Source organism: Lepidothrix coronata, unplaced genomic scaffold (genome assembly GCF_001604755.1).
Source record: "Lepidothrix coronata isolate B3197 unplaced genomic scaffold, Lepidothrix_coronata-1.0 Scaffold17, whole genome shotgun sequence".
NCBI lineage: Eukaryota > Metazoa > Chordata > Aves > Passeriformes > Pipridae > Lepidothrix > Lepidothrix coronata.
In genome coordinates, this window is record NW_016690197.1 from 9,800,448 (window position 1) to 9,824,926 (window position 24,479).

General features: G+C 49.1%; 1 protein-coding gene across 1 annotated transcript; it reads right to left on the reverse strand.

Annotated features, from left to right (window-relative positions):
- Window positions 1-2,701: 2,701 nt before the first annotated feature.
- Window positions 2,702-24,167, reverse strand: SCD (stearoyl-CoA desaturase). Its single transcript, XM_017807127.1, has 6 exons — window positions 24,023-24,167; window positions 19,994-20,279; window positions 12,686-12,816; window positions 9,087-9,292; window positions 7,653-7,885; window positions 2,702-6,439 (listed from the first exon to the last, which is right to left on the reverse strand). Exons 1-6 carry the CDS (start codon window positions 24,047-24,049, stop codon window positions 6,240-6,242), a joined length of 1,083 nt encoding a protein of 360 aa, XP_017662616.1. The 5' UTR covers window positions 24,050-24,167; the 3' UTR covers window positions 2,702-6,239.
- Window positions 24,168-24,479: the final 312 nt, after the last annotated feature.

Here is a 24,479-nt window from a genome sequence, read left to right on the forward strand (position 1 = left end):
CAACACAGCTAACATTTATATGGGTGAAAATCGTATTTTCAACCCTCCCTCCCAAGTATACTCCTTTATGATTGATACCTGTGTGTTGTTTATGTATGTTATGTGTACATATTTCCGTATGACTATGTGTGTCTACACGCATACTGAATTACGATTTTTTTTTTTTTTTTTGCGTCCTGGGTTTCTTTTATACTTTTATACAACAGTCTTTTTAAAGCTAAAACCGGAGCTCATTTTTAAACGCAAGTTGAAGTGCTCGCATTTCCCACGACTCCAGCATCTGACGCTTTTTTGAGAAAGTCCAAAGGCGAGCTGGGGCACGGAACGGGGCCGGGCCGGGGCAGGGCGGCGCGGCGGGATTGGCCCGGCTCGGTCAGGCGCCGTGGGCTGTTGTGCACACGCGGTGCGGGCCGGGGGTGACCGGCAGTAACCCCCGGGGAAGCCCAGCCCACTGCGGGTGTTCCCCTCGATCCAGGCCGTGCGCCGTCAGCCGGTTGTGGCCGTGCCCGTGCCCGGGGCGGGGGCTCGGGCTCGGGCTCGGGCTCGGGCTCGGGCTCAGGGCGGAGGGCTCCGTTCTCCCCCGGCCGCCGAGCGAGGGGCACGGCCGGGCACGGCCTCCCCGGCCACAGCCCGGGGGCATCTCGCCCTCCTGGGGGATGTGCTGCACCCACAGCCCCGCTGCTGGCCGTGGCAGCCGTGGCCGGAGCGCTGCCCACCGGGGCTGCCCGGGAGAAGAGGTCTGTCAGGGGCTGAGGCGAGTGGGCTGTGCATTCAGCAAATGCCACCCCATCTGTCCGTCTGCTGTACAGGGTTGCTGTGGTGCCATCTCCTCCACGTGCTCTCCTAGGACTTTGTTCGCTCCCCACAGCCTTCCTGGAGTCCTGGCCCCTCACAAAGGGTCAGCAGCAGCTGCTGGTTTCTCACTGTTGTGGGAGCCTATGGTTCAGTGCAGGGCTGGTACTCAGCCCTGCTCCTGAGCAGCTCCCGGTGGGACTCTCTAGGACAAGCTCCCGGGTCCTCTCCCAGGGTCCTGGGCTGAATACGATTGGGCTGCTCACAGATGTGGTCACTGCATCCCAGCTCTGGGGAGAGGATTGCAGCTATAACCTTGTCTCCCCTAAAGACCACACTGGTATCTTCTGCATGTTGTGTTCAGAGCAAGAAGATGCAGCAAACCCTCCCCTGACAGCCTGCAGCCCTCCCTGCTGTCCCTCCCTTGGGTCTGAACAAGTAGGCACTTGTTTGCCTGTCCTCTCCTACCCAGCAGAGCTGGCTGGTATATTAACTCTTTCATTCCTTCCCCTTCCCTGGTGGGTGGGAAACCTTGAGAGGAGCAAAGTTCGTGTGCGCTGGAATTGCAACCCAAATTCACAGATTACATGGGAAATATGTAATTAATTACCGGGAATAATAATGCGTGAAACACTTCCAGACAATGAACTAAAAATGCTGAGCTGGCACTGCTGAAGGGCTTGATAGGATAAGAAAATGTATTTGGGGCAGGGGATTTAGTAACAGTCTTTAACGAAGAGGGAGAGGCCGAGATTGGAGTTGCACTTATGAAATCCAGACAGAGGGATCATTAACTTTATTTTTAGGTTTGGCTGAATAATCATGAGGTTTGAAGATTTGCCTTTTGTTTCCCTTGTTTTAGGAGGGCCTGTGCTGACATAGCTGGGATCAAAAGCACACCAATTATCAGAAGCAACACCTCTCTGTCACTTTCGGAGATGTACTTCTGTGACCAGCTGATGAGCAGGAGCATTTAGTTTACTTTTTCCCACAGCTCAGAGCAGCCACACATCAAATTGGTTAGGCTGGTCATACACCTCCAGGGGGAAGAACACAGCTGCTGGAAGAGCCTCGACCTTCCTCTGGAGTAACCCTCTTCTCCCTCCCTCGATCCTACACTCTCCCCGGTGCTTCAGTTTGCGGTGCACTGGCTCTGGTCTTCCCACCCAAAGGCGTTCCAGCAGCAGTAGCTGCAGCTGGAAACCAAAGTGTGGGCCTGTTTTGCCAAGGAATTCAGCATGCCAGCTGCAAGGGCCCGATGGTGCCAGCGAACACGAGCTGGACCAGGGATACCTGTGTGCTGCAGGTGGCAAAGTTGCCACAAATAAGGCCATCCCCTCTGCCCGCTCGTGCATGGAGCAGGCTGGTGACATGCGGACATGGCCTTATTCGCCACTCTGATTGGATGTTTAAAGGCATTCGGGTGAGCAGGGAAGCTACTATCAATTAAAGTGAGATTTGGTCAGGGGATTTCCCCCTTCGCCTTTCACTTCCCTCCAGCTGCAAAAGGGGTGGGGATAGCGCAGATGCGCTCTCGCTCTCGCATAAGGAAAATTCCCCTCACTGAGGTTGACGAACCCGCCTGACAGGAGAGTGGCTCCCAGTATTACGTGTTGTGCTGCATGTGTATCCACCAGCCGCAAGGCCCTGGCAAGGGGCCCCGGCATGAATTAACCTGCAGTAACCCCGGGCGCAGGGGCAGCCTTGGCGGGGTGTGCCTGCCTGGCCTGTGCTGGAGTATGAAAGCCATTATAATCCACTCATTCATGGTGCTTAAAGAGCCAGAGTTTTTTTCCTGCTTCTCCTGGAAGGGAGGAGGGTTTGGAAACAGTAATGCACAGCATTCCCCATTCTGATGGACATTGTGTGCTTTACCAAGCCCAGCCCACTGTGTCATCAGTCCAGCAAGTTTTAAAGTAACATTTATCATTTTTATTATGAACAAATAAAATTTCAGATCAGCACAACCAGATGTCTGTTTCCATATTAGTAGAAATTATTTCAAAAAATTTTTTTTTCTTTTCCAGTACACAAAACAGAGATACTACTATGCAGAAATCCCTAGGCTGTGAAAAATCGTATCCTACTCACATTTCAACAGTGACAGAGCTTAGACAATGTGCAGATTCAACTTTCCAATCCTTCCCTGATCATCCAACACTTGGACATCTGCTCTTCACAATACCAGCGGGGCTGGGAATGGTTTTGGAAAACAAACCAGTCCATGCTTCTGCCAGCAGTGGTGTGTGTGGTACTTCCTCTGCTTGGCTGATCAGCAGCGAGCCTCACCACACCTCTGGGTGGCAGGGCATAACTCCCTGTTACAGATAGGGAAACTGAGGCACAGAGAGTTTTTAAGTGACTTTGTCCCAAATCACGCAGTGAACGAATTGCTAAACTGGAAACAGGTCCCAGATGCTTTAGCTGTGAGGTCGCACTGCTGCATTCTCTGCTTCCACCTTTCACAGACTCATTTAAGCTAAACATACAGACGATGCGTCCAGGATACAAACATGCCACCAAAAATATATATATATATTTATAGGTGTGTATATATATATATATCAAACAAAATTCTAATTGAAGTGTTGTATCTGTTTCTTAATCTAACAAAAATTCTAACTCAAATACATTCAAAATCACCTGCACCCACAGTTCAATGTAGGCAATTAAATAATTAAGAAACCCCTCAAATGTTCATAATTCAGGAAAAAAAATATGGCAAATAGCTGTCAATACTTCTATGTATATTAAAGAAAGATTTAAGGCACCCAGAGATATTTGCCAATCTACCTTTAAAGTGACTGGACAAACACCAGGACTGTTTGGTTACTGCTCCTCAATTTCCACTCTAATTCCAGAGTCTGGACCCAAATCAGCACTTGAAATTTGAAAGGAACCCTTGATGTCAAGCCCTGCTTCTCTGCTGAGAGGATGTGAAATATTGCAGTATTTCACAGCATGCATCTCTACTGTAGGGTATATCACTCTACACCTTAAGGGCACCAGGAGCAAGGAAGTCATTCTCCCCTTCTCCCTTCCCCCCACCCCTTTCAAATTACTGACTGTAGCAAATTCATCCTCTCTAGGGACTTCCACGAGTTCAGAGGGGTTTAGTCTAGAGTGAAGTTAGCCCGCAATTACAGAGCTAACACTGTTTCTCTCTTTTTGGAAGGCTTTTTCTTTTTTTTTTTTAATGGTAGGATACAGCTCTAACCACAACCTCCTTTGCCCCAGCTAGCACCCAGGCAGTCAAGAGCCTCAGAGCAGTAAGGACACTGTTTCCTGAAACCAGGAGCTGAAGGACTCTCTGCTCCGTTTCTCCTTGTTCCTCTTGGCTAAAGTCCACATCACTCCAGATGGCTCAAAACCTTGAAGGGTCCCATTGCTGAGCAATAACAAGGTCATGGTGGTGGCAGGGAGGGGAAGGTAAGAAGAAGGACTTATTTTCTGAGTAACAAGTGTGTTCTTGTTAAGGGGAACATCACAGAGCTGTCCTGGCTCCTGGTGAGTTTCACAGCAGCAGAAGGAAGCAAAGCTGCAGAGATTCGCTCCCATGAAGCGTCCCTGGCTGCTACATGGCAGAGCTGAGGCGAGGAAGTTGGCATCCACTCCATCTCTGCCCTCCCTGGCCTGCCTGAATAAGGGAGATCCTGCAAACCCCACTCCAATACCACTTCATTCTGGCTACCTCTTGTGCTTTCCTCCAGCTCCAATTGATGCATTTAAGCAACAAAAACAATACTATTGCTACAACTACTACTACTACTAAAAATTAATAATAATAGGGAGAGTTAAGGGGGGAAAAAAGCACATTCAGCCCAGTGAGGGGCTTGAGGCCATGACATCCAGAACCTAACTGACCGCCTGAACTCAAGCTGGTCTCTGAAAGTTGCAGGAAACAACACCCGCATGGACTTTTTTCCCCAGCACACGCTGCGTGCCCACATCGGCTCAGTGATGTAACTGACCTTTCTACAGGCTCAGCCGCCCTCACTGCCTGTCTCGCTGGCGAGGGAGCAAAGTGCCAAGGTGGCTCGCCAAGGGGGCTGGGAGGCAAGATAAGGAATTAACAAGGAACTGTTTTTGCCTCTCCTTCCCACTCCCTCTGAGCAGCAGGGAATGGCAAACCAACACAGTGGACCCTTGGCTGGAAAGGCCAGAGGTAGCTCACACTGGCAACTTCCTTGAGCCTCCTGTGCCACCTGGCCCCACATTGGTGTTTCTCAGGCACTTGTTGAGTGGAGCCCCCGAGGATGAAAAGACCTGCTCCTATGGACACCCTCACTCCTCCCTGCACTTGCAGGTGCTCCCTTGTCCCATCCCTGTGCCCAGCACAGGATGTGGATCTGCAGGGCAGGCATGCACATCTGCCTGCCACCCAGCAGGGACCCTGTTCCTCCAACACACAAAGCAGCTTAACTCAAGAGGTGGAGCTTTGGTTTACATCCTTCTCCTCCTCTCCATTTTGGCAAAGTCCTATTTGCCAGCAAAAATCTCAGCAGTAGAGGTGAACAAACACTCCAGGCTGGTGCCACCCCTTGGCAGCCAGTGGCACACCCCTCCATCTGCCCTCCTCTTCACTGCGGCTCTCCAAAAAGGCCATGGAGCCCAGAGCCATGCTCTACCTTCAGACCCTCGTGGCACAGGACACAGTGGGTAGTGCAGGGAGGGAGGCTGTGACACCAGAGGGAGTAGGAATTAAGGCCACCAGCGCTCTCTCTCCAGTGCCCACTGCTGCTACCACATCCCCCACCGCTAGTGAATCTGGCTGGAGCTCTGAAAGAGTTTGGGCACTGTTCTCTCCTCATCCAAAGGGGCTATGTGGTGGGGAGCAGGAGAGAACACTTCCAAAGAGATGTATTGGAAAGAGACAACTCTCTTTCTGATGGCAAGAGAAGGGGATGGGGCTGCTTTTCCCAAGGAGTCATGTTTAGCCATGTCACGTCAGTCAGCAGCCCTTGAGAAAGGAGGAGGGACAGAGGCAGGAATTTTGGGGGGAAGGTGGTGGGGAGAGGGTCACTGACTTTGGCTCTACTCTTCATCTGGCTGGTACAGGCTTCCCTTAACTAAATGGCACATAGCCAGCTGCAATAGGCCTCCCCAGGCCACTTCCTACCAGCTTCTCTGCCAGGGAGAGACTGGGACAATGTAAAGCAGGTTAGAGGGGCTGGAGAGAAAAAACAGAAAGGAAAAGGAGGGAAGGGAAGGGGTGGCCTGGCGTTATAAAGGCAGAGTCCTAGATCTTAAATACATCACGTAAAATACAGTGTGGGAGGGGGGCGTTAAAACTCATTATCTTAAGCAAACTGGTAGCATTATTCAGTAGTTAGTAAACAGAACATTAAACCTTTGTCCAGCGTGTTTGGAGGGGTCAGGAAGGGAGAAAGGGAGAAAAAAGGAGGAAGGAGAGGTGTGGATGTGTGTGTGTGAAAGGGAGCAGGAACTCAGCCACTCTTGTGACTCCCATCTCCAGTCCGCATTTTCCGAGCCAGAATGACCTCCTTGGAGACCTTCTTGCGATCGCTGGCCAGCCCCAGCAGGCACATGAGGTCAATGAAAGCTGTGGTTAAGTTGAACCGCCAGCCAAACTCACTGGTGGAGTAGTCGTAGGGGAAGGTGTGGTGGTAGTTGTGGAAGCCTTCTCCTGAAAAACACAACCAGGGAGAGGATGTTGCAAAGCTCTAGGTGATGAACCCTTTATCTTGGCCCAAAGCACCACATTCCTGTAACAGGCTGTGGATTGAGTCCAGGCTCCTCTCTCCTCTCAGACCAATTTTACCTTTCTACAATCTACCCCATCTCATCTGGGTGTGATCCAGCATGCCAGGTCTGTCCCAAATGAGGCAATGACAGTCATAAAGAATTTTTGGTACTTTTGGGAAAAACAAGTCTGTGGCAAGGAACTGAGAAAGGTCTGGCTCCCCGACTGCACCAAAACACCAGAACAATCCTAGTGGCTTTTCCCCTGCCACCATGAGAAATCTTCTAGAATTGGTTTAGAATCTACCAGCTAGACCAGCAGCAAGTCCCCAACAAAACAGGCCAATCAATACTCCTCTGACACTGGCAGTCCTAATGCCAAATCCAAGGGGCATTTCCAGATGAGAAAAATGCAGACCCGCTTCTACTAAGCAAATCTACCCCAGTCAGCCACCACCTGCTCTGGACACTGTCAACACTGGCTTCAGCACTCACCCTGTCAAAGATATTGCCTCGACTCCTACCCCCTGACTCTCTGCAGTTCAAATCCCTCCCTACTAAAAGTCCATGAGCAGATCCTTCAGTGGTAGAAATCAGTGAAGCCCCAGTGACATACAATGATGCAAACCAGCTGAGGATTTGGGCTTGTGAGAACAGATAAGGGCAACTGCTGATCCTGGGATGTACTTTCCTAGGTCTTCAAAACTTCAGGAACACATGAGAGCATCTAGCTTGTCTCATCCTCAAGTAGTCCTGAAATCACCAGGTACCCTGAGAACATGTCAAAATGTGCTTCTGCTGGTTTTCAAGTTGACAAATCTCAGATAGATGTGCAGTGACTGCAGCACACATTTTTCAGTCTGGTGAATGTGGCAGAAAGACCTTGGAGCAGGCTAAATAAAATATTGGCATTCAGATAAGAAGGTGCTAACTGTAGCAGAGTCCTTTCCTGCCTGGAAAGAGTCTGGTGGGAGCTGATAACCCCACTGCCCTTATGTACTCACTGGCCAGCTTGGGAAACACATCCAGATGCAAAGGCTGGAAGGGGAAATGGAGACACCTGGATTCACAGAAATTCCTAGAAGCAGTTGCAGCCCCAAGGGGCAGTCCCTGCTCTACAGTCCACCCACAGCAAAAGACAGAGATGCTGAACGTACCTAGGGCCCCCAAGCTGACCAGGGGATTCTCCCGTGGGTTGATGTTCTGATCATACGGCCGGTTGCCGAACATGTGAGCAGCACTGTTCACTAGCCAAGTGGCATTGAGCCCTATGGTGTAGCGCAGGATGGCTGGAATGAAGAAGCTGATGACGAGAGATTCATCCCAGAAGTACCAGGGCACTACAGTAGGCAGCGTGAAACACAGCAACACCACTGAGGGCTTGTAGTATCTGGAAAGGAAGGGACCAGGAGAAAGGTGTTCAGTGGTAGAGACAGGACAGGAAGGGCTGATTCAGTCCTCCATTTGGAGGATTCATGTTCAGCTATATAGGGAAAATCAAATGCAGAAATGCCTCACTCCTGAGCCTTGTATCTTTTGCCCTGGATGCGCAGAAGCCATGCCTGGAGACTCCCAAGTCCTAACATCAGGCAAAAAACTCAAAATAAATCCTGCTCTCCTCACACATGAACAAAACAATGTTCCCATCACCATAACTCTGGACACCAGCTGCTGCTTTTGGCCTCATCTTTCATTTGCTTCTCAGCTAAGTTGTCCCCATAAAGGCAACCCCAGAATACCCGACCTTCCACAGTCCCACAGAAGGTCCATTCTCTGGTTCTGGCCCAGTGCTCAAACTCCTCTTGCAGACTTGGCTCTGCCTATCAATACACCCCACCAACAAGGTACAAGCAAAGGGCACTTGCACCATCAAACAGATGAGGATGTGGGCTCTCTCATACTAGAAGGACAAGAGTAGAGGAAGCTGAACCACTCTGATGACTCACAAGAAAAATCAGTCTGGAACTGAACTAGGAACCTCCTTATTTAAGTTGGTTACTATATGGGTTCAGTCTTCCATCCCTGCAGCCCTGGTGATAGGATTGCCTCCTAGACAGCTGAGAGACACTCCATCCAAGAGGCACCAGTGAATCAATACTCTCCTTCCTGGTTACTGCCCCTCTCACATCTTCATTTTCAACCCTTCTTTCACCACACTGTTTCCAGAAGACTGACAGAAGAGGGGCACAGACATGGCCTGGAACAACACCATCACTAAGGATGGCTTTAGAGGCACCCACGTGTGGGCTCTGGGCCAGCCAAAGCAGCAGCTGGCCTGTGGGGCAAGCAAGAGTGGATGTGCTTCATAGTGGGAAGCTCAGCCCACTGCTGTCAAGATGCTACAGCGTAGGCAGAGAGAGGGGTGTGGGAGGGCTAGTGGTAGCATTAGCTTCTAAATACTTCCTATAGGACAGGCACAGCTCATTTCTCACAGTTCATCCCACAGCAAAGCCTTGGGCATCCTGAAGAGTCACATTTCTCACATGATGCCTTCAATCCCCTCATGATCCATCAAAGGCATTTGGGATCGCCAGCCAATTTGCGGGGTCCATCCCACATGGCTCTGCACCCGGGCTGGCTCCACCGCTCACCTGCGCTGGAACATCACCACTTTGTCAGCCTTTATGTCGCTCAGGTCCAGCTTCTGGCCCTTCTCGATGACGTCCGGGTGCTTGCGCACCAGCAGCCACCCAATGTGGGAGAAGAAGAACCCCCGCATGGCATTGTGTGGGTCCGCATCCGTCTCGGAGAACTTGTGATGGACACGGTGGTCTCGGACCCACTCATAGATGTCATTCTGCAAGGCAACAGGAGTGAAAACTTAGGGCCAGGGTTGGAGATGTTCCCTTCAACTTACTAAAAGGCCTAAAACATTTAGATGCCTAAATCCTATTGACCTGAACTCAGTCATGTGGAGTTCAGTTCGTCATGACCAAACTCAGTCAAGACCATAACATCAGTCATATTGTCTTTTGTTAGGGTTTGGGGTTTCTAGCCTTTAAAACAAAGGTTGGGTCTTCTTTGTTCCACCACTCCAACTTTCTCTGAAGCCCTGGTGCTTTGATGGGCTGTCTCATCTCTGCTTTTCAATTGGCTACTTCAGACTTTTGTTTGCATATCACCCACAGCATCACCAGCTCTGATTGATTCCCCACCCCTGCAGCAGCCAGCCCTCATTGGATGGTCAGTGTTCCTCCCTCACATGCTCAGCTCCTGTTGTCTCTTGTCCTTATCCCTACACAGTGCCAGCTGGAACTGATTGACCTGCCCCTTCCCTTCACCTGACATTTTCCATAGGTCATCCTGCCTTGCTTTTCCTGAGATTGCCAAATCAGATGTTTAACTTGGGGATTCTGCCTCTAGATGGGTTTTCTACCCGCAAGACCTGGCAGCTGCAGCACTGCAAAAGGGGGGCGAGGGTTTTTTTAAACTTTTTTTTTTTTACATTGGAAATCAAACAGTCTTAACATTAAGGCCCCTCTTTAGAAAGAGAACAAACACACCATTTCAATGGCATTTCTCAAAAATACCTCTCTTCAACCCCATAACTGTTCTATTTAAGCAGCAAAATCAATACAGTTTGGAAAACGTCAACACTGTTATCATTTGTATTAAGAAATGATTGTTTTGGCCAGTTTTAAGAATAGATTTTAGTAAGCCCGTGATCATTCCTTTGTATTAAGATTTAGAGGAGCTTAAAGCCATGTGTTACACCATCCTAGAAAACATGAAACAGAGATACAAGCATGCCTCTATTACCTGTATTACACAAGAGATTCCTTAATCTCCTGAGTACATAGGACTTTTCCTGAAAACACTTTGAAGGTAAGGAAATGGCATAACCATCCCTATTTCTTGCTTCAAAAGACTAAGGGACTTGTCCACACAGGGAGCCGGTAGCAGAAACACAACTCCTCAAATCCCCCTCAAATGTTGTAATCACTCCTCCTTCAACTGAGATAAAATGATTTACCTGCAGGCCATGCAAGAAAGCAGTGATAGACATGGGCCAGGATTAAACTCTCACTTGTTTCCAAATACTGGGAACTACTGTCTTCTTTCCAGCCAAATCCACCTCTAAGTATCACCAGCCCTCACTGGTGTTAGCCAGAGCTTGGTCATTCGGTGTTCCCCCAGAAGAGGGTGGCCCAGCTGCCCTCCTTATCTAATAAGCAGACAAACTCAACTAATACCTATGCTGGAAGTGTTTCACCTGTGACCAAAAAGTCTCTTTCACATTCCAGACCCTACAGAGCATCACATAACATGAGAAAGCCCAGCCTGAAAATTGACAGACAACTTGGGTTTGCACATACGGGAAGGTTTTCCCCATCTTGCTGGAGGCAGGAGGCACAAATTTGGAAAGAGATCATGTACCACAGCTGGAGCACAGTTTCACCTCATCCACCACAAATCAGGAGTCTCAAAGCTGAAAAATCAGTATCTTGACCCAAACTCTGGCACATTAACTTTTCTACAGATCTTATTTTGGGATCACCTCTAACTGCAACCTGATCGAAAATTATGACTTTCTGAGAACAGCAAGCAAAGCCAAGGAGAATGCCTTCTTCCTTGGGAGTTTCCAGCTACAGGCTATAACCAGGAGAGCTTTTGCTGTGCAGCTGCCAGGTCTTGTGGGTAGAAAACCCAATTAGAGGCAGAATCCCCAAAATCTCTGAAATTACAAGCCACAGGTCTCTGAGCAGCCAACAGGTCTGGAGGACCTAAGATAAGATAGTCTATAGAGTTCCCTGACCTAAAAAGTTACTGATCTTCTCTTCTACCACTAATAGGAGTGAGATAAATTCAACATAAACCTTCTCTTGATCTCATTGAAAGTAACTATTAAAAAAAAATCCATGGGGAACGGTACTGAATTTTCAATAAAACTTTGGATTAGGTCCTATTGAAGCTGAAATATTTGTCTGTCTCTCATCTTTGTCTATTCCTATCCCCTACAGCAATAGCTCAGCAAATTCTTTCTCCCTCTGCCCTATAACCCTGTGAAAGATGGTCTTTGTACAGGACTAGCCAATACACAGCAACCCATCCCGTTGCCTTGCTGAGTGCTGGACCACGAGCTGGAATGAGCAGCTTGGTCCTTCCTCTTCCGCATGAAAGACTCTGGTTTGATACTAACAGACAAGAAGGAACTCAGTGGTGTTTTAGGAAGCTTTTCAAGGTAAAAAAAAAAACATCCCCACCCTGTTCTGATTACATGTAATGAAGTTATATCCTCTGGAGTATTACTTAAGGGCAGAGCATTTATACTTTTCTGTTCACCTTCCTCTAGCAGAAAGTGCTGCATTCTGCCACCCTCCCAAGTACTTCCCACAGACAATCAAGCCTGTATGAAGTCCTTTCAGTACAGCTGGAGGATGGAATGTTGTTAGGGCTGCCTCACAGCTGCAAACCTGAGAGACCACCAGGATTTTCTCTGCCATGCCAATCTGGGTTTTCACTCTGACTTCTACGGATTTCCAGTTTTGTTTTCTTTGTGGACTGTGAAGTGCCCTCACAGTGGTTAAGCAATATCCTCAGGTTATTGCTCTCTGATAGGCAAGGCACTATCCCAAGGTGCTTAACAGTTGCCTGCAGTCACTTGAGCCACTCTGAATGGGCCCAACCCTTCTCTCCTTAAAATATCACTGACGTGGGACAACTCTCTGGAAGCCAGTGGTGTGACTTATAACATGATTATTCCTAAATATCACTCTTCTGAATCTGAGGAACACCCCCCTAAACTGCATAATCTCAACAAGTTCTTGGTCTTCATGCAGCACTAAATTTTACAGCCTGGCTCCCTGGGCTTTGCAGATCTTTTCCCCCTTTTCAGCCACACATCAAGAGGAGAGTGAGGCAACACCAGGAGAACACTTGGTGCAAGCACAGGGAGACCACACCTTGAGGGAAAGGTACATTCCTGCTTTGGAGAGCTTTCCTATCCCTAGTCTTGGCCAATAGTCCTCTTCCCACTGGGTTCATCTCAGAGTCAACCTCTGATAGGACAAGGTAAAGACAATGAGACAGACTCTAGCACTGCAGCATTAGATGGAAAGGGCAGGCTTTTTCCTAACAGGAGGTAGGAGGAGAGAGGAACCTCTTAATCAGATTGTGTCCCATATCTGAGACAGAAATTCATGGGAGCACTTCCTTCTGACGACCAGTGGCACACTGAGGAAGTTCTTACCTGGAAGGCCATGGAGTTTGCAATAGTCAGGAAGATCCGCAGGGGCAGTGTGGCTTTGTAGGACCGATGACTCCAGAGGCGGTGAGATCCAGCTGTGATTCCCAGAGCACTCAGCAGGAAACACAGAACGGCTAGAGAGGAAAAGAAAGTATTGGAGCAGTTAGAGCAAATCACCCTTCAGCAAAGTTTCAGGTAGAGCAACACAAAGGCAGGCCCGTTCCTCAAAGCTGTATAAACAAGAGAGGAATTCATGGAAAGCACAGATTGGGTCTATAAAACTCAATGTGAGAATGCCCAAGCTAACACAGATATCCTAAACAGTGTGGGCCAAATCACTTCACCTCTTCATCTCTGACATGCAAGGAGGCTCCCCCTTAGAAACCTTTGCACAAGGGTTGGTTCTTCAGCAGAGTGCCATCTGTCAGGGGGCAGGATAGTCAAAATTGTATAAAGTAGCTGCTTCCATAAAGCCCTGTGGTAAAAACGCTGCTGTCTATGAGGGAATAACTTCCCCTTTCCTCTCACCCAAATCCAGGCTCTTGTTTTCCTGTCTCACCACTCCTCAGTAAATCTCTTTTACATTATTTTCACCTAGAAATGGTAGATGATCTTACCATTCTTCAGGGGGACAGCTCAAGCCCAGGTTTAGGCTTCTCTTCTACTCCCTTTCTGAGCAAAAGCTGGCTAGGAAAAGATCTAACCTAGCATCCCAGTAAAACCTGGGCTTCACCTTCAGCTCCACCACTGACTTAAAATCTGCCCAGAGGCTCCTGTTCCCAGGGTCTTTTTAATTCCCCCCCTCAAGTCCTGGAGCTTTTACAGAAGGAAACTCCAAGGCCAACAACTCATTGCAAATCGTGCCTGTGGCAGAGGCAGACATTGCTGGGCTCAGCTGAGCTTTGAGACTGCTTCATGTGTTCCCTCTCCACACAGGGCAGAAGGAATTCCTTGCCTCTCTGGCAGCTAGTAAAAAACCACAGCCCTCTCCAAATATGTCATGTGTTCATATCTGCCCTGATCTGTGTGTTCCTGCTTGTCCTCCTGGAACCTCCAACATCTGATTCTAGAAATAAAATGGAGAAAAGGCCACTAGGAAGCTAGGGTAAGGAGAAAATTGGTTCTGAAAATTAACTCTTCCTCTAGGAAGGAAGGGTCAGGAAGTCTGGCAGAAAGAGAGCAATCAACAGGCGGTTTGCCCTGCAGGCTCAGACACAAAGAAGGAAGGGTGAGCATCTGTGAATAGGTTAATCGATCCACCTTCAGTCCCCCGTGGGAAGAGATGCCTTCTTACCAGTTCCCCAGGGGAAACTCTTTCCTTGGTATAAACCTGCAGATTTCAGCCAATTGCGTCAATCACGAAAAGAGTTCCTTATTCTTACACGAAAGCCCATGGATAGGAATTGCTGGTATGCTTGACAATACCATTCAGTCCTACCAAATGGCTCTAATCAAGCTTATTTTGAACCAGAAAACTAGACACTCTGCCAGAAACTTGTCTGGAATCAGAGATCTGAGACGTGTGCAAGGCTCTGCCCTGTTCTTTCCTTCAAAGTAATCCAGGCTATTTCCTATCATCTCCTGTTCCCTCTTCCTTCTGTCACCTCCTTTTTGTTTTTCTACATTCCCAGCCTAATCTCTCATCCACTAAAAGTCCACCTCAGCTGATTTAACTTCCTCTTCTGTCCCCTTAAACTTGCCCAAACCCTTTTCACTTCCATCCCGCTGCACCACCTTCCCCTGCACCACCTTCCCTGTCTGCTAATCTGACCGTGACTCCCCATCTTCATCTTCTCCCATGGTTTCCCTGCCTGCAGTGCAAGCCTTGAACCACCACCCCTGTGCCTCATGTCTCCCAGCACCTCTGCGGTCTCTCAGAAGAGCCAAGCAGTCACTGGTCATAGATGATTTACAGGGCATGAAGAGGGATTAAAATGCATGCAAATGCAGAAGGATCCAGCCTTTGCAAGACACAAAAGAGCTGAGCAAAGCTCACAAAGTTGTCCAAACCTGGAAGGGGAAAAGGGAAGGATGCTGAAACAGGGCATCTGGTTCAGGTCTCCCTTTGGCCTTGCTCATAAGACCTTGAAGGTCTTACCCAGTTCCAGGATGCTGACTTGAAAGTTATGAACCAAATCATGGCCAGTTACCTGTTAATTTTATTTAAGACTCATTGTAAATCAGTCCCTATCACCACAGATAGCACCAGACAGAGAGTCCACGATAAACAACATCACCTTGCAATGGATGTGTGGGGGCAGCTTGCTAGGTAAAGAGCCCATCTGTCCAGGCAAGCAGGCCCCATGGATTAGTGGGGCACTGGGGACAGAAATGCGATCTTTCATGATCTTCAATAGCACAAGAAAGTAAATGCCAGGTTAGGTGAGTAGAGGCCCTATTGATAACCCTGACTTTTCAGCTTTCCCTGCCTAGTGAACCCTCACATGCTGACTGGGAATTTTTTTGGTAAAAGAGGCCTCTGGAAAGATGACTCTGGCTGAGGACTGTTGTATTTAAGCTTTGCAGGAAGGAAGCTCATTTGTATCTCTTTTATACAGGCAGTTCTCAGAATTTGCCTGTGGATATCCCTGCTGGGAAAAGATGACATCAGCAACAAAGATGTTATCAGCAAGCACAAGGAATCACCAAAGAGATGTGGGGACACCAGCAGACCCAAAACCCAGACAACCCAGTACTTGCTTTTGGGTAGCCTTGCCTGGAAGCTTCTGTCAAAAATTTGAAAGAGTACCCACTGCTTTCAGGTGCTCTGGTATAGGACAGTCCCAGCCTTCATCCAAAGCCCATGTACCTCAGCAGCTCATGTTGACTTCTCTTGGAGCTACGTCCCAGGTTGCTACAAAGGTCACAACTCTCTAATTATAATCCTCTGATGTCTGGCCTCTTGCCCATATACAGAAGCTGTAGTTTATCTAAGGGTCAGACACTTTCTGTGGGAAAGGAGCTGATTCTGTTTATGCATACATGGCACCAGCCCCACAGAGACCCAAACCCTACCTGGAGACAATTAGCTCCATCAGCCATCCCTAGGAGTTGTTGTGACAATGACAGGATATAGACAGTAAGATTGAAAAGCCTTGTGGAATACAGAAGAATCCAGCACCCTAATGATTCAGAGGGTTCATCCCTGCAAACAGGTACAGTGATGACTGTTGCATAGGCAGGGAATCAACATCTCACAGGGAAGAAGAAAAACTCCTCCAAGATCATCCACTAGGAATTCAATTGGAAAGATAGTAGAGAAGGTGAAATAAAGTAGCACAAATTTTCAGCACAGCTGCCCTGTGATGCTGCCCCAGACTGAAGGACTTAGGGAGTCCTTCAGCTGAAGATTCAGTCATCTTCCACACCATGCTTTGAACTATACCAGATCCAAAAGATTGTCAACTCACAGGTGATATTCCCAGTGACCCATTCAATTGGAATACAAAGAATTATGACCACTGGCAGTAATAAGCACTCAGTGCTACAAAAATTAAACACAAAACATTCCAGATTCAGTCATGTCTATGACTCACTAGCCTTTACCTCTTTAAGGCCCAAATTCAGACCCTAGGTTATGATGGGAAGCCAGGAATGTGCTAAAAGCATTGTCACTTGCAGTCAACACCAATGATGTTTACAAGAAGAGGTGTTCCTGCTCAAGCAGGTGTCCTTGGGCTCCTTGCTGTTCAGTTCCTGCTAGGCAGGTGAGTCCTGCTATCCTCAGGAGGAAGATGCCAGGAGCAATGAAACATGCAGGCTGTGTAAGGGGAACAGTGTTTAGGAGGAGCAGTAGGAGCTGCTGTCACTGAAACCTAACTTCCCTGCCACACTTGGAGGAGAAGCACGCCAGCTGCTAGTTAAGCCTTGGAGAGAACACTAAGCGGAAAGGTGTTGCCAGCAGCAGTCTTGATGGGAAAGTATTGAAAAAACTGTAAACGCTTTCCTGGACACATTCCTGGGGGTAGTATTGGCTGAGATTTTCGGGGTGTCAGAATTGCCCAAATTATCCAGCAAGATTCACCTTGGTCCAAAGATGATACAGCAGCAACAAAAAATGTTATCAACCCATGTTTCTAGCACTGCTGGCACTTCAGGGAACTGAGGGGTTGGCAGAGCACCATGTCGAGAGGAACCATCACTGTTTTACAGACACTGTTTGCCAGGCCAACAGGGGTTAAAACAAATGTTGTCAGTCTGCTGCACCCAAGGGCTAAGAAGACTACCCACAAATCACATTTCCAAGGGAGGATCTGAGCAATTAGAGAAGAAACTGTCAATCACCTTTGCATCCTGCCCTTTCAGACTCAGTCTCTTTGCCATTTGGTAAATTATGTAAAATCTGCCCATGATCCTTGAAAAGACTGCGCAAGACTTTAACAAGTGCAGTGGAGAAGGCAATATATAAAAGGGAACCTAGCTACAAAGCCCGTGCTGGAAAGGCTCGGAGAGCTCTTGATATGGTGAGCTCTCACCTGATCAACAACCCGAGCTCGTTCTGGGAAGCTCTGTACCAGAAAGAGATCAGGGGATACAATGCACACAGCAACGCAGAACAGCAAACAATGATGAAGGCAGGGCTGGAGAGCTTGAGAGACAAAGAGGAATTAGCACATAGGGAAATGAAAACAAAAGAGAACAGTCACCAATATAACTGGTTTCAGAGGGACAGGAACATCAAGGAGATGGTGGCCTGGATGAAGTGGGTATAAGCAGGGGATTTCTCCTTAGAATATAGAAGGTAGATGAGCTACCAGGCACCACAGCTGCCTGTTGCATCAAACAGAGAACATCTGGGGCCATGTTAATTTTGTATTATATGTACACAGCCTAAGGAAGGAGTGATCTGAAAAACAAACAAAGAAACAAGCAAAGACCCCAGCAGCTCCAGAGCTACCACTGGTAGAGGTGCTCTGCCATGAGACCATGGTGTACTGCCAGGAGCAACATAAGTCTCTGCTGTGCTGTCCTTGTGTGCAAAATGGGAACTATAGTCCCCTCCTTGCTACCAGAAGGTGCTGGGAAAATAACAGCAAGTCACTGACATGACAGCCACAGATACCTTTTATGTGCTAAAGAAAGATATGAGCTGAGAAAAGGGCAATGCAGGGAGCAAAGAGCCTTGTGGAGCAGGTAAGACCTGTAGAGGATCCCAGTTTCAGACAGCACTGGAGAAGAATGGACTATAGGGGAACCTTGACTCAGCTGCAAGGTGCCATGAAGGGTGGTCCTTTCCCAGAACAGTGGTGCAGGACAGGAAGCTTTGTGCAGCTACTCCAGCTTTGGTAAGGCAGGATGCACCTTCTGCCAGTCCAGAACAGTGCAGTTCCTTCAAGCCCACTGTCCTTCTCCCATTCCCACAGCATGTCACTCCAGAAGACACCAAGGGATCTCACAGTGCCTCACAGTGGCAGGAGATTAACTGACACTTAACATCAGAGGTGACTGAGCAAGGAGAGCAGGAAGGACTGACATCAGATAAAAAATTAGGAAGATTCACATGAAATGCTATGGGATGCCATACAGACATCCCAAAGAGGCATGTCGTTGCCTCAGAGACCATTTTGGGGTAGGCTGGGACTTAGCAGAATGCAAAACAGCATTAACCTTCTGGATGAAGATGCTCAAGCCCACTTAAGTGACCCAAGGGAACTCAAGGGACAAGAGTTAGATGGATTTGGAAATCACAGTGCATCTCAGCAGCTTGAAATGAAACCAGTAAACTCACTTTTTCCTTCCTGCTTGCCCCAATGCTCCAATGCCCTGAGTGTATTTGACTGGGGTTGGAAGACCAAGGCTGACAGCTCAGTGAGTGAGAGAAGCCAGCAGTTCTTGCCTGGCCTGTGGCTGAGAGTTCAGGGATGGGACACACAGAACAGGACCAAGAGCCCTGAAATGCTCCTCGAAGGTTGTTCTGAGGCTGCATGTTCTGCCCAACCCTGCCAGTCCAGGTACAAATGCAGCCTGTCAGGTTTTCACAAGGGAAAGGCCCAGCATTTTCACAATGCCCCCCTGAAAGGCCATGCTGGCTGCACAGTGCCTCTGCTTTTGCAAATGCTGTAGCCAAACTCTGACTGTGGCCTCCAGTGATCTTCATCCCCCCCAGGCCTCTGCCTGTGAGAGGCTGATAAGGTTCAGGGGGAAGAGTCAGGAAGACATCCAGGAAGCCATCTCCTTCCCTGTTCAGTTGTAATGCTCGTTGCACACAACCACAAGAGGACCCTCTTTGAGACCATGGCAGACCAGGTGGATCACACCAGGTCCCATCCACAGCCAGGCTGGTCAGGAAGCTGCTCCCAGCTGAGCACTTTGCAGGAGTACCACTGAAAACAAAAGCCACGTCAGCAGGTCTCAAATTAGACTGTTGCTTTTCGTTTCAGGATGCTGTATTTCACGGGGAGGCAAGGGGCTGGATGCAATCTCTCAACTTCCCCACTGGGAGCTGTTTGGCTTCTGGACTCCTCCAGGGGTCCACACAAAGGCTCATGGAAAGCGAGGCTCCCCTGCAGTGTGGGCCCCAAGCCCAGATGTCTTTCAAGCAGTCAGTGGAGAAGTTTGGTTCCTACCCAGGGCAAGGTCTCTGAGAAAGTGGAGCTTTGCCTAGCTACCTTCTGCTGGGTTGTGCTTTCCACTGGAATTTGCTGCCTGGAGAGATGCTTATTTATTTTTTGAAAGTTGTCACGCTTAGTTCCGGGATGATGGCGGCTAATCTGTGCTTTTTTAAGAATGATAAAAGATCTGAGCTTCAGACTTAATTCCTGACTTTTATCTTTGGCACAATTGTATTTTTTCTCTTTCCCCTCACACATATATGACAACTCTGCAGGATTTACCCTCCCCTGGTACGGATGGGAATGGTTGTCATTTCTGGACAGCAGTCTCATGGCTAATGGTGCCCTATACCTTGCCTCCCCAGCTACCCCTTAAAGTGCTCTTGCTAGAATCTTTCTTCCTAACTTTCTGGGATTGTTATAGTATTCCATCAAACATTTTCTGTGCTTCACCCTGGAAGTGGTTGCACATTCAGGTGTGGGCTACTTCCAAGCCTAATGTCTGTGAATCATGTCTGTTCTTTGAGAAGCCAAGACAAATCCCTGCCAAATCCTTCCCTCTCATGTACAACCTTACAAGAGAGACTAGCAAGCCCTTCCACATCTTGCTACGAAGCTGGCTGAATAGCTTCTTCTAACAGAAGACCTCTGCTTCCTTCTTTCTCATCCCCAAGTCTGTGGGCCTGGAGGAAAGAAACAATGCCACTCAATGGATTTGGGGCTTGTGGATGCCAAGAAACAGATAGAGGAATGTGCTTACCCCATGCCAATGTCTGGATCTTTGCAGATGGTATCAGCGTCAACGCGAATATGGCCCCCAGGTGCAGCAGGCTCATGAGGATGATATTCCTCCAGACGTATCGCAGGGGGGGCTTGGGGCCCTCTTTCTCCCGGTAGGTCTCATCAAAGAGGTCATCTATCATGCCCCGATCTCCTGCCAAGTCCTCATGGTTGAGTAAGTTCTTCTCCACAACGGCATTCCCATTCCTGGTCACCCGGGAGGTGACAGTGCCAACAGCAGTGGTGCTGGAAGTGGAGGAGAACTCCTTGGAGAGGTGACAGTACATATTTTCAAGAAAGGAAAAAGAGGAAACAAAACAAGAAGTTAGTGGTTACCAATGCAAGAAAGAGAGACACAAGCATCTAGGCTGGCAGTGTGAAGACATAGCCGGTAGTTTCCCTGGAAAGCTGCATTCTTCCAGCTGAGCCCTTGGCACCAAGAAGGCCCTGCTCTGGCCACAGGGGGTCATGGCCTGAGAGGGCAGGGGCTTGGTCTTTCTGGTGAGAGGAGGTGAATGGCAGATAGGGTGCAGAAAGTTAAGAAAAACACTTGAAAGCCAGTCTCTTTTCCACCAGTGGCTTTGGTGAGATCATTTGCAGACTGCAAGGATTTTCACTTTCTTTCAGTTTGATTAGTGGGTGTTTTCAGGTGGGTTTGTGGTCTGGGCTTATGCATAACCAGACAACAATAAAGGAAATCTTGTGAATGAACAAAGAGATGGGAGAGAAATATGGTCAGAAACGATTTTATAATAAATCATTTGGCTGTTCAATATCCTGCCTCTTTGGGTCACCCCGCTAGGGATCATGAGGGGAACATCAGGAAGACCCACAGGAGGATTCCTCTGGGGTGCCTCTTTATCTTCCCTGCCTCACCTTCCAGGCTGGGACGTGGCAAGGCCTTGGAGATCAGTGGATGGAAGCAGTCAGGTGAGGTGCTTCCAGTTAGACCTATAACTCCTTATCCCATGCCTGCTGCTAAGCCTCTTATCCTCTCCCGCTTCCCACCCACAGGCAAACTGAGGCACAGGAAGACAATCCTCTGAGCCATGGCCATCAGCATGTAGAGAGGAAGTTTTAAGCAGCAAGTTGGCTCAGCTCAGCTCCTGGCTTCCTTCTGTAAGTGTGACACAACATTCCCTTTGCACACGCTTGTTTGCCCTGGCTGAGTGACAGCCTGCCGGATCAGGCATGCATGACGAAAGGAGCAGGCAGGACTGACCCTAATGAGACAGGTCACTGAACTCTGAATCACCAATTCCCATCTCCATCATGACAGCCGCGTGCTTGCTGGTACTCGCAGCCCTTTGTCAGGCCTGAGCCCAGGTGCCCCACAGGGCTCAACTCTGGGGGTGCCAAGCACGTGGGATGCAAGTGGTGTGTCCCTCACACATCGCCCCCATCCCCTTGCCTCCCGGGAACCTGCCTGAAAGACACATCCCTCTGCTGCCTGCACTGTTGCCTCCACGTGTGAAGGGGCACTAAAGGTCAGCCAGCAGGAACAGGAAAGCTGAGACTGCAGGAGGGAGCATGGTCAAACTGGGAAAGCTTTTCCAATAGAAATCTATCCTGAATTAACAGCAGATTCTCACCTAGGTACCCTGGATTTGTAGAAGACCACCATTCTGCCATAGCCTAGTTTCCCGAGGGAGGCATTAAAATCAGGCCAGGCAGCTTACGTGGCCACCCCAACTCCTCCCTTTCCCAAGGGTAGAAACTAGAGGGTTACAGACATACCTTCCGATGGGGAGGAGCTGGCAAGGCTGACAGATTCCCCACATTTGGGAAGTAAAATGATCCCTATAGAGGGAGCACTTTAAGTTTTTCCTTCTGGAATCAAAGGTTAGAAAGGAAAAAAACCTGGACACGAAGTATCCTGCTGCTTTCACTGAACCCAGGCAAGCTGCTGAACTTGGGACCTGCTCCTCTGCATCCTGTCTATAGGCTATCTCTGCCTGCTTTCCTACTTAATATTTTGAGGTATGATACTCTCAGATACTGGAGAATTTAGAGAGCCAAAAAAGAGCCATGAGAAATGGCTTCTAACCCACAGATTAGGCAAGGAAAAGTCCTGCCCATTCCAAAGTGTTAAGATATTCTCATCTGGCATTTTGGCAGAAAGGTACAATTTTCTTTCTTGGCTGCAATATAATCTACCAAAAAGACCTAAGACTTGTCTATGCAAGAAAAATTCCCAACAGAGATTTAGTGGTATAATTAGACGGGTAACACTCCCCATATGGACATGCTGCTTCCAGAGTAAGAATGTGGGGTTGGAGCTGCATTTTTCTCATCCATGATAGCTCATGTCACTGTCAAAGTTACACAGGGGTAGAGTAGGAGGAGGGAGAGTGCAAAGAATACAGCAGAGAGGAAAAAAATCTCTTCTTCCAGAGTTGTAGTAGCCACATGAGGAATTTTACCAGCATACCTATGCTGCTGGAATTACACTGGTATAATGAAACTGGTGATTTCTCACATGTAAACTAACCTTGAAACAGAAGGGCCATAAAGTAGCTGTGAAACAGCTCCACCGTTACAGACTTGGAGGGAGGAGCATGGGGGGACGAGGGAGGGTGAGAGGGCAGCTATTTAGGTAGAAATGGAGGAAATGAAGAGGAAAGAAAGAAGATTTTTATCCCCTTATGGCCATAGTGGCTCCTGCCGAGGCAAATGGAATGGAGATTGATCTGGGCTCTAGGGCTGAGAGAGGGAGGAGACCAGCTAAATCATTTTCATGAGCTCTCCCTCATTTCTGAGTGACTTTGCAGCTCTCATCTGCAGAACAGATGTGTTTCCCCATCTACACCCCCACACCCCCAGCACTGAACATGCCATAGGTAATCCTGGCACCCAGCCAGCTTATACAACCAACTGCAGCTCCAAGGCTCCACGCTGGGTACAGCATAGGGGCCCCAGGGCATTGAATCTTGGGTCCAGTATATTTGAATATGCCCAAGATGACCCAAGGACAGGATTCTTTCCAGCCTCCAGGATATGACCCAAAATACATGCCAAAACCATGAAACGTGGTCTGACCACACTGCCCTTGACATCCACTTTGGGAGTGGAGAGGAGTAAAGTTCTTTACATCACAGCATCCCTGGAAGGTCATGGCACCTACACAAAAGGACCAGGGGAGACCTTGCGTGCTGGCAAAAGGGAAAGAGCAGGGCTGTGATTTACCTCCACTTCTCAGCATTGGCAGAAGGAGGAAGGATAAAAAGGTGAGCGCAGAAACACCAGAATCAAGTCCTTGCTTCCCCTTGGGCAAAGGGTGACTGCCGGAGGGAGCAAAAATAAAAATTAAATTCTTTAAAGATCCAACAGCTCTATGCATCATCCTGGTGTCAGGCTGTTATTCAGATCTTCTTCTGCCAAAAATGGGCAGTCTCCCCATTGTATGCTTGCTTGGCTCAGGCAATGCAGACACAGTCATTCATTTCATCTGGGCAGCCAGCTGCTTTCACCTTGCGTCTGTCCTAGAGACGCTCCCTGCTGCAATATTGGGCTTAAAAATGCTGTGAGTGAAACCCCTTTCTTATTAAAAAGAAAATTAATTAAGAAAACAAAAAAAATTACAGTCCTATAATTACCAAAACCCCCACGATCTCTTGGCACAAAAGACTCTCTTGAGCAGCCCTTACAATCCTGCTTCGATGAGTGTTTTCAAGATAAACCTGTATTTTTTGTTCAATCTACCCGAGGGCACAGGATCCAGGGAGATAATCTCAGAGGCGGATGTCTCTGCTTCACCCGTGGGCTCCCCGTGAGGCTTGGGTGATGCCTTAAGTTAGCCCTGAATACCTTCCCCTCGCGACTGAGAAGCGATGCAGAGGGGACACACGCGCACACGTGTGCAGACGTGTGTGTGCACGCACAGACACGCGTGGGTGCCCTGGCCGTTTTTCCCAAGACGGCAGCAGCGCAGCGCTGCCGGAGCCGCGGAGACGAAGGAGGAAGGGGCGAAGGGAAGACAAAGCACCCGCACCCCCGGTGCCCCGCTTACCTCCTCCTGCAGCAAGTGCGCAGGCATGGGGCGGCCCTGTCTCTGCTCCTCGGCAGCGGTTCGCGAGCGCGGGTCCCCGGCGGTGGCGGTGGCGGTGGCGGTGGCGGGAGGCTGCCTCTTGTCGGCTCCTCGCCCGGCGAGCTGTGCGGCTCGGGGAGGCGGGTGCGGAGGTATTTAAGCGGGGCTGCTGGCTCGGCGGCTGGCGGGGCTGGGCTCTGCGCGCCCCGGCCTCTCGGTGACCCCCTGCCCGGGATGGGATGCGCGGGGTCAGCGCGGAGGGCGGCGAGTCGCGGCGGGGACCCGGCTCTCGGCGTACCCGGGGGGGGAGGCGGGGCGGAGCCGGCCCGGGGGCGGGAGGGAGGAAGGATGCTGAGGAAGAGGAGGATGACGAGGGCCAGGCTCTCTCATGATGCCTGGCTGCTTTTTTCTTTTTTTTTCTTTCCTTTTTTTTTTTTTT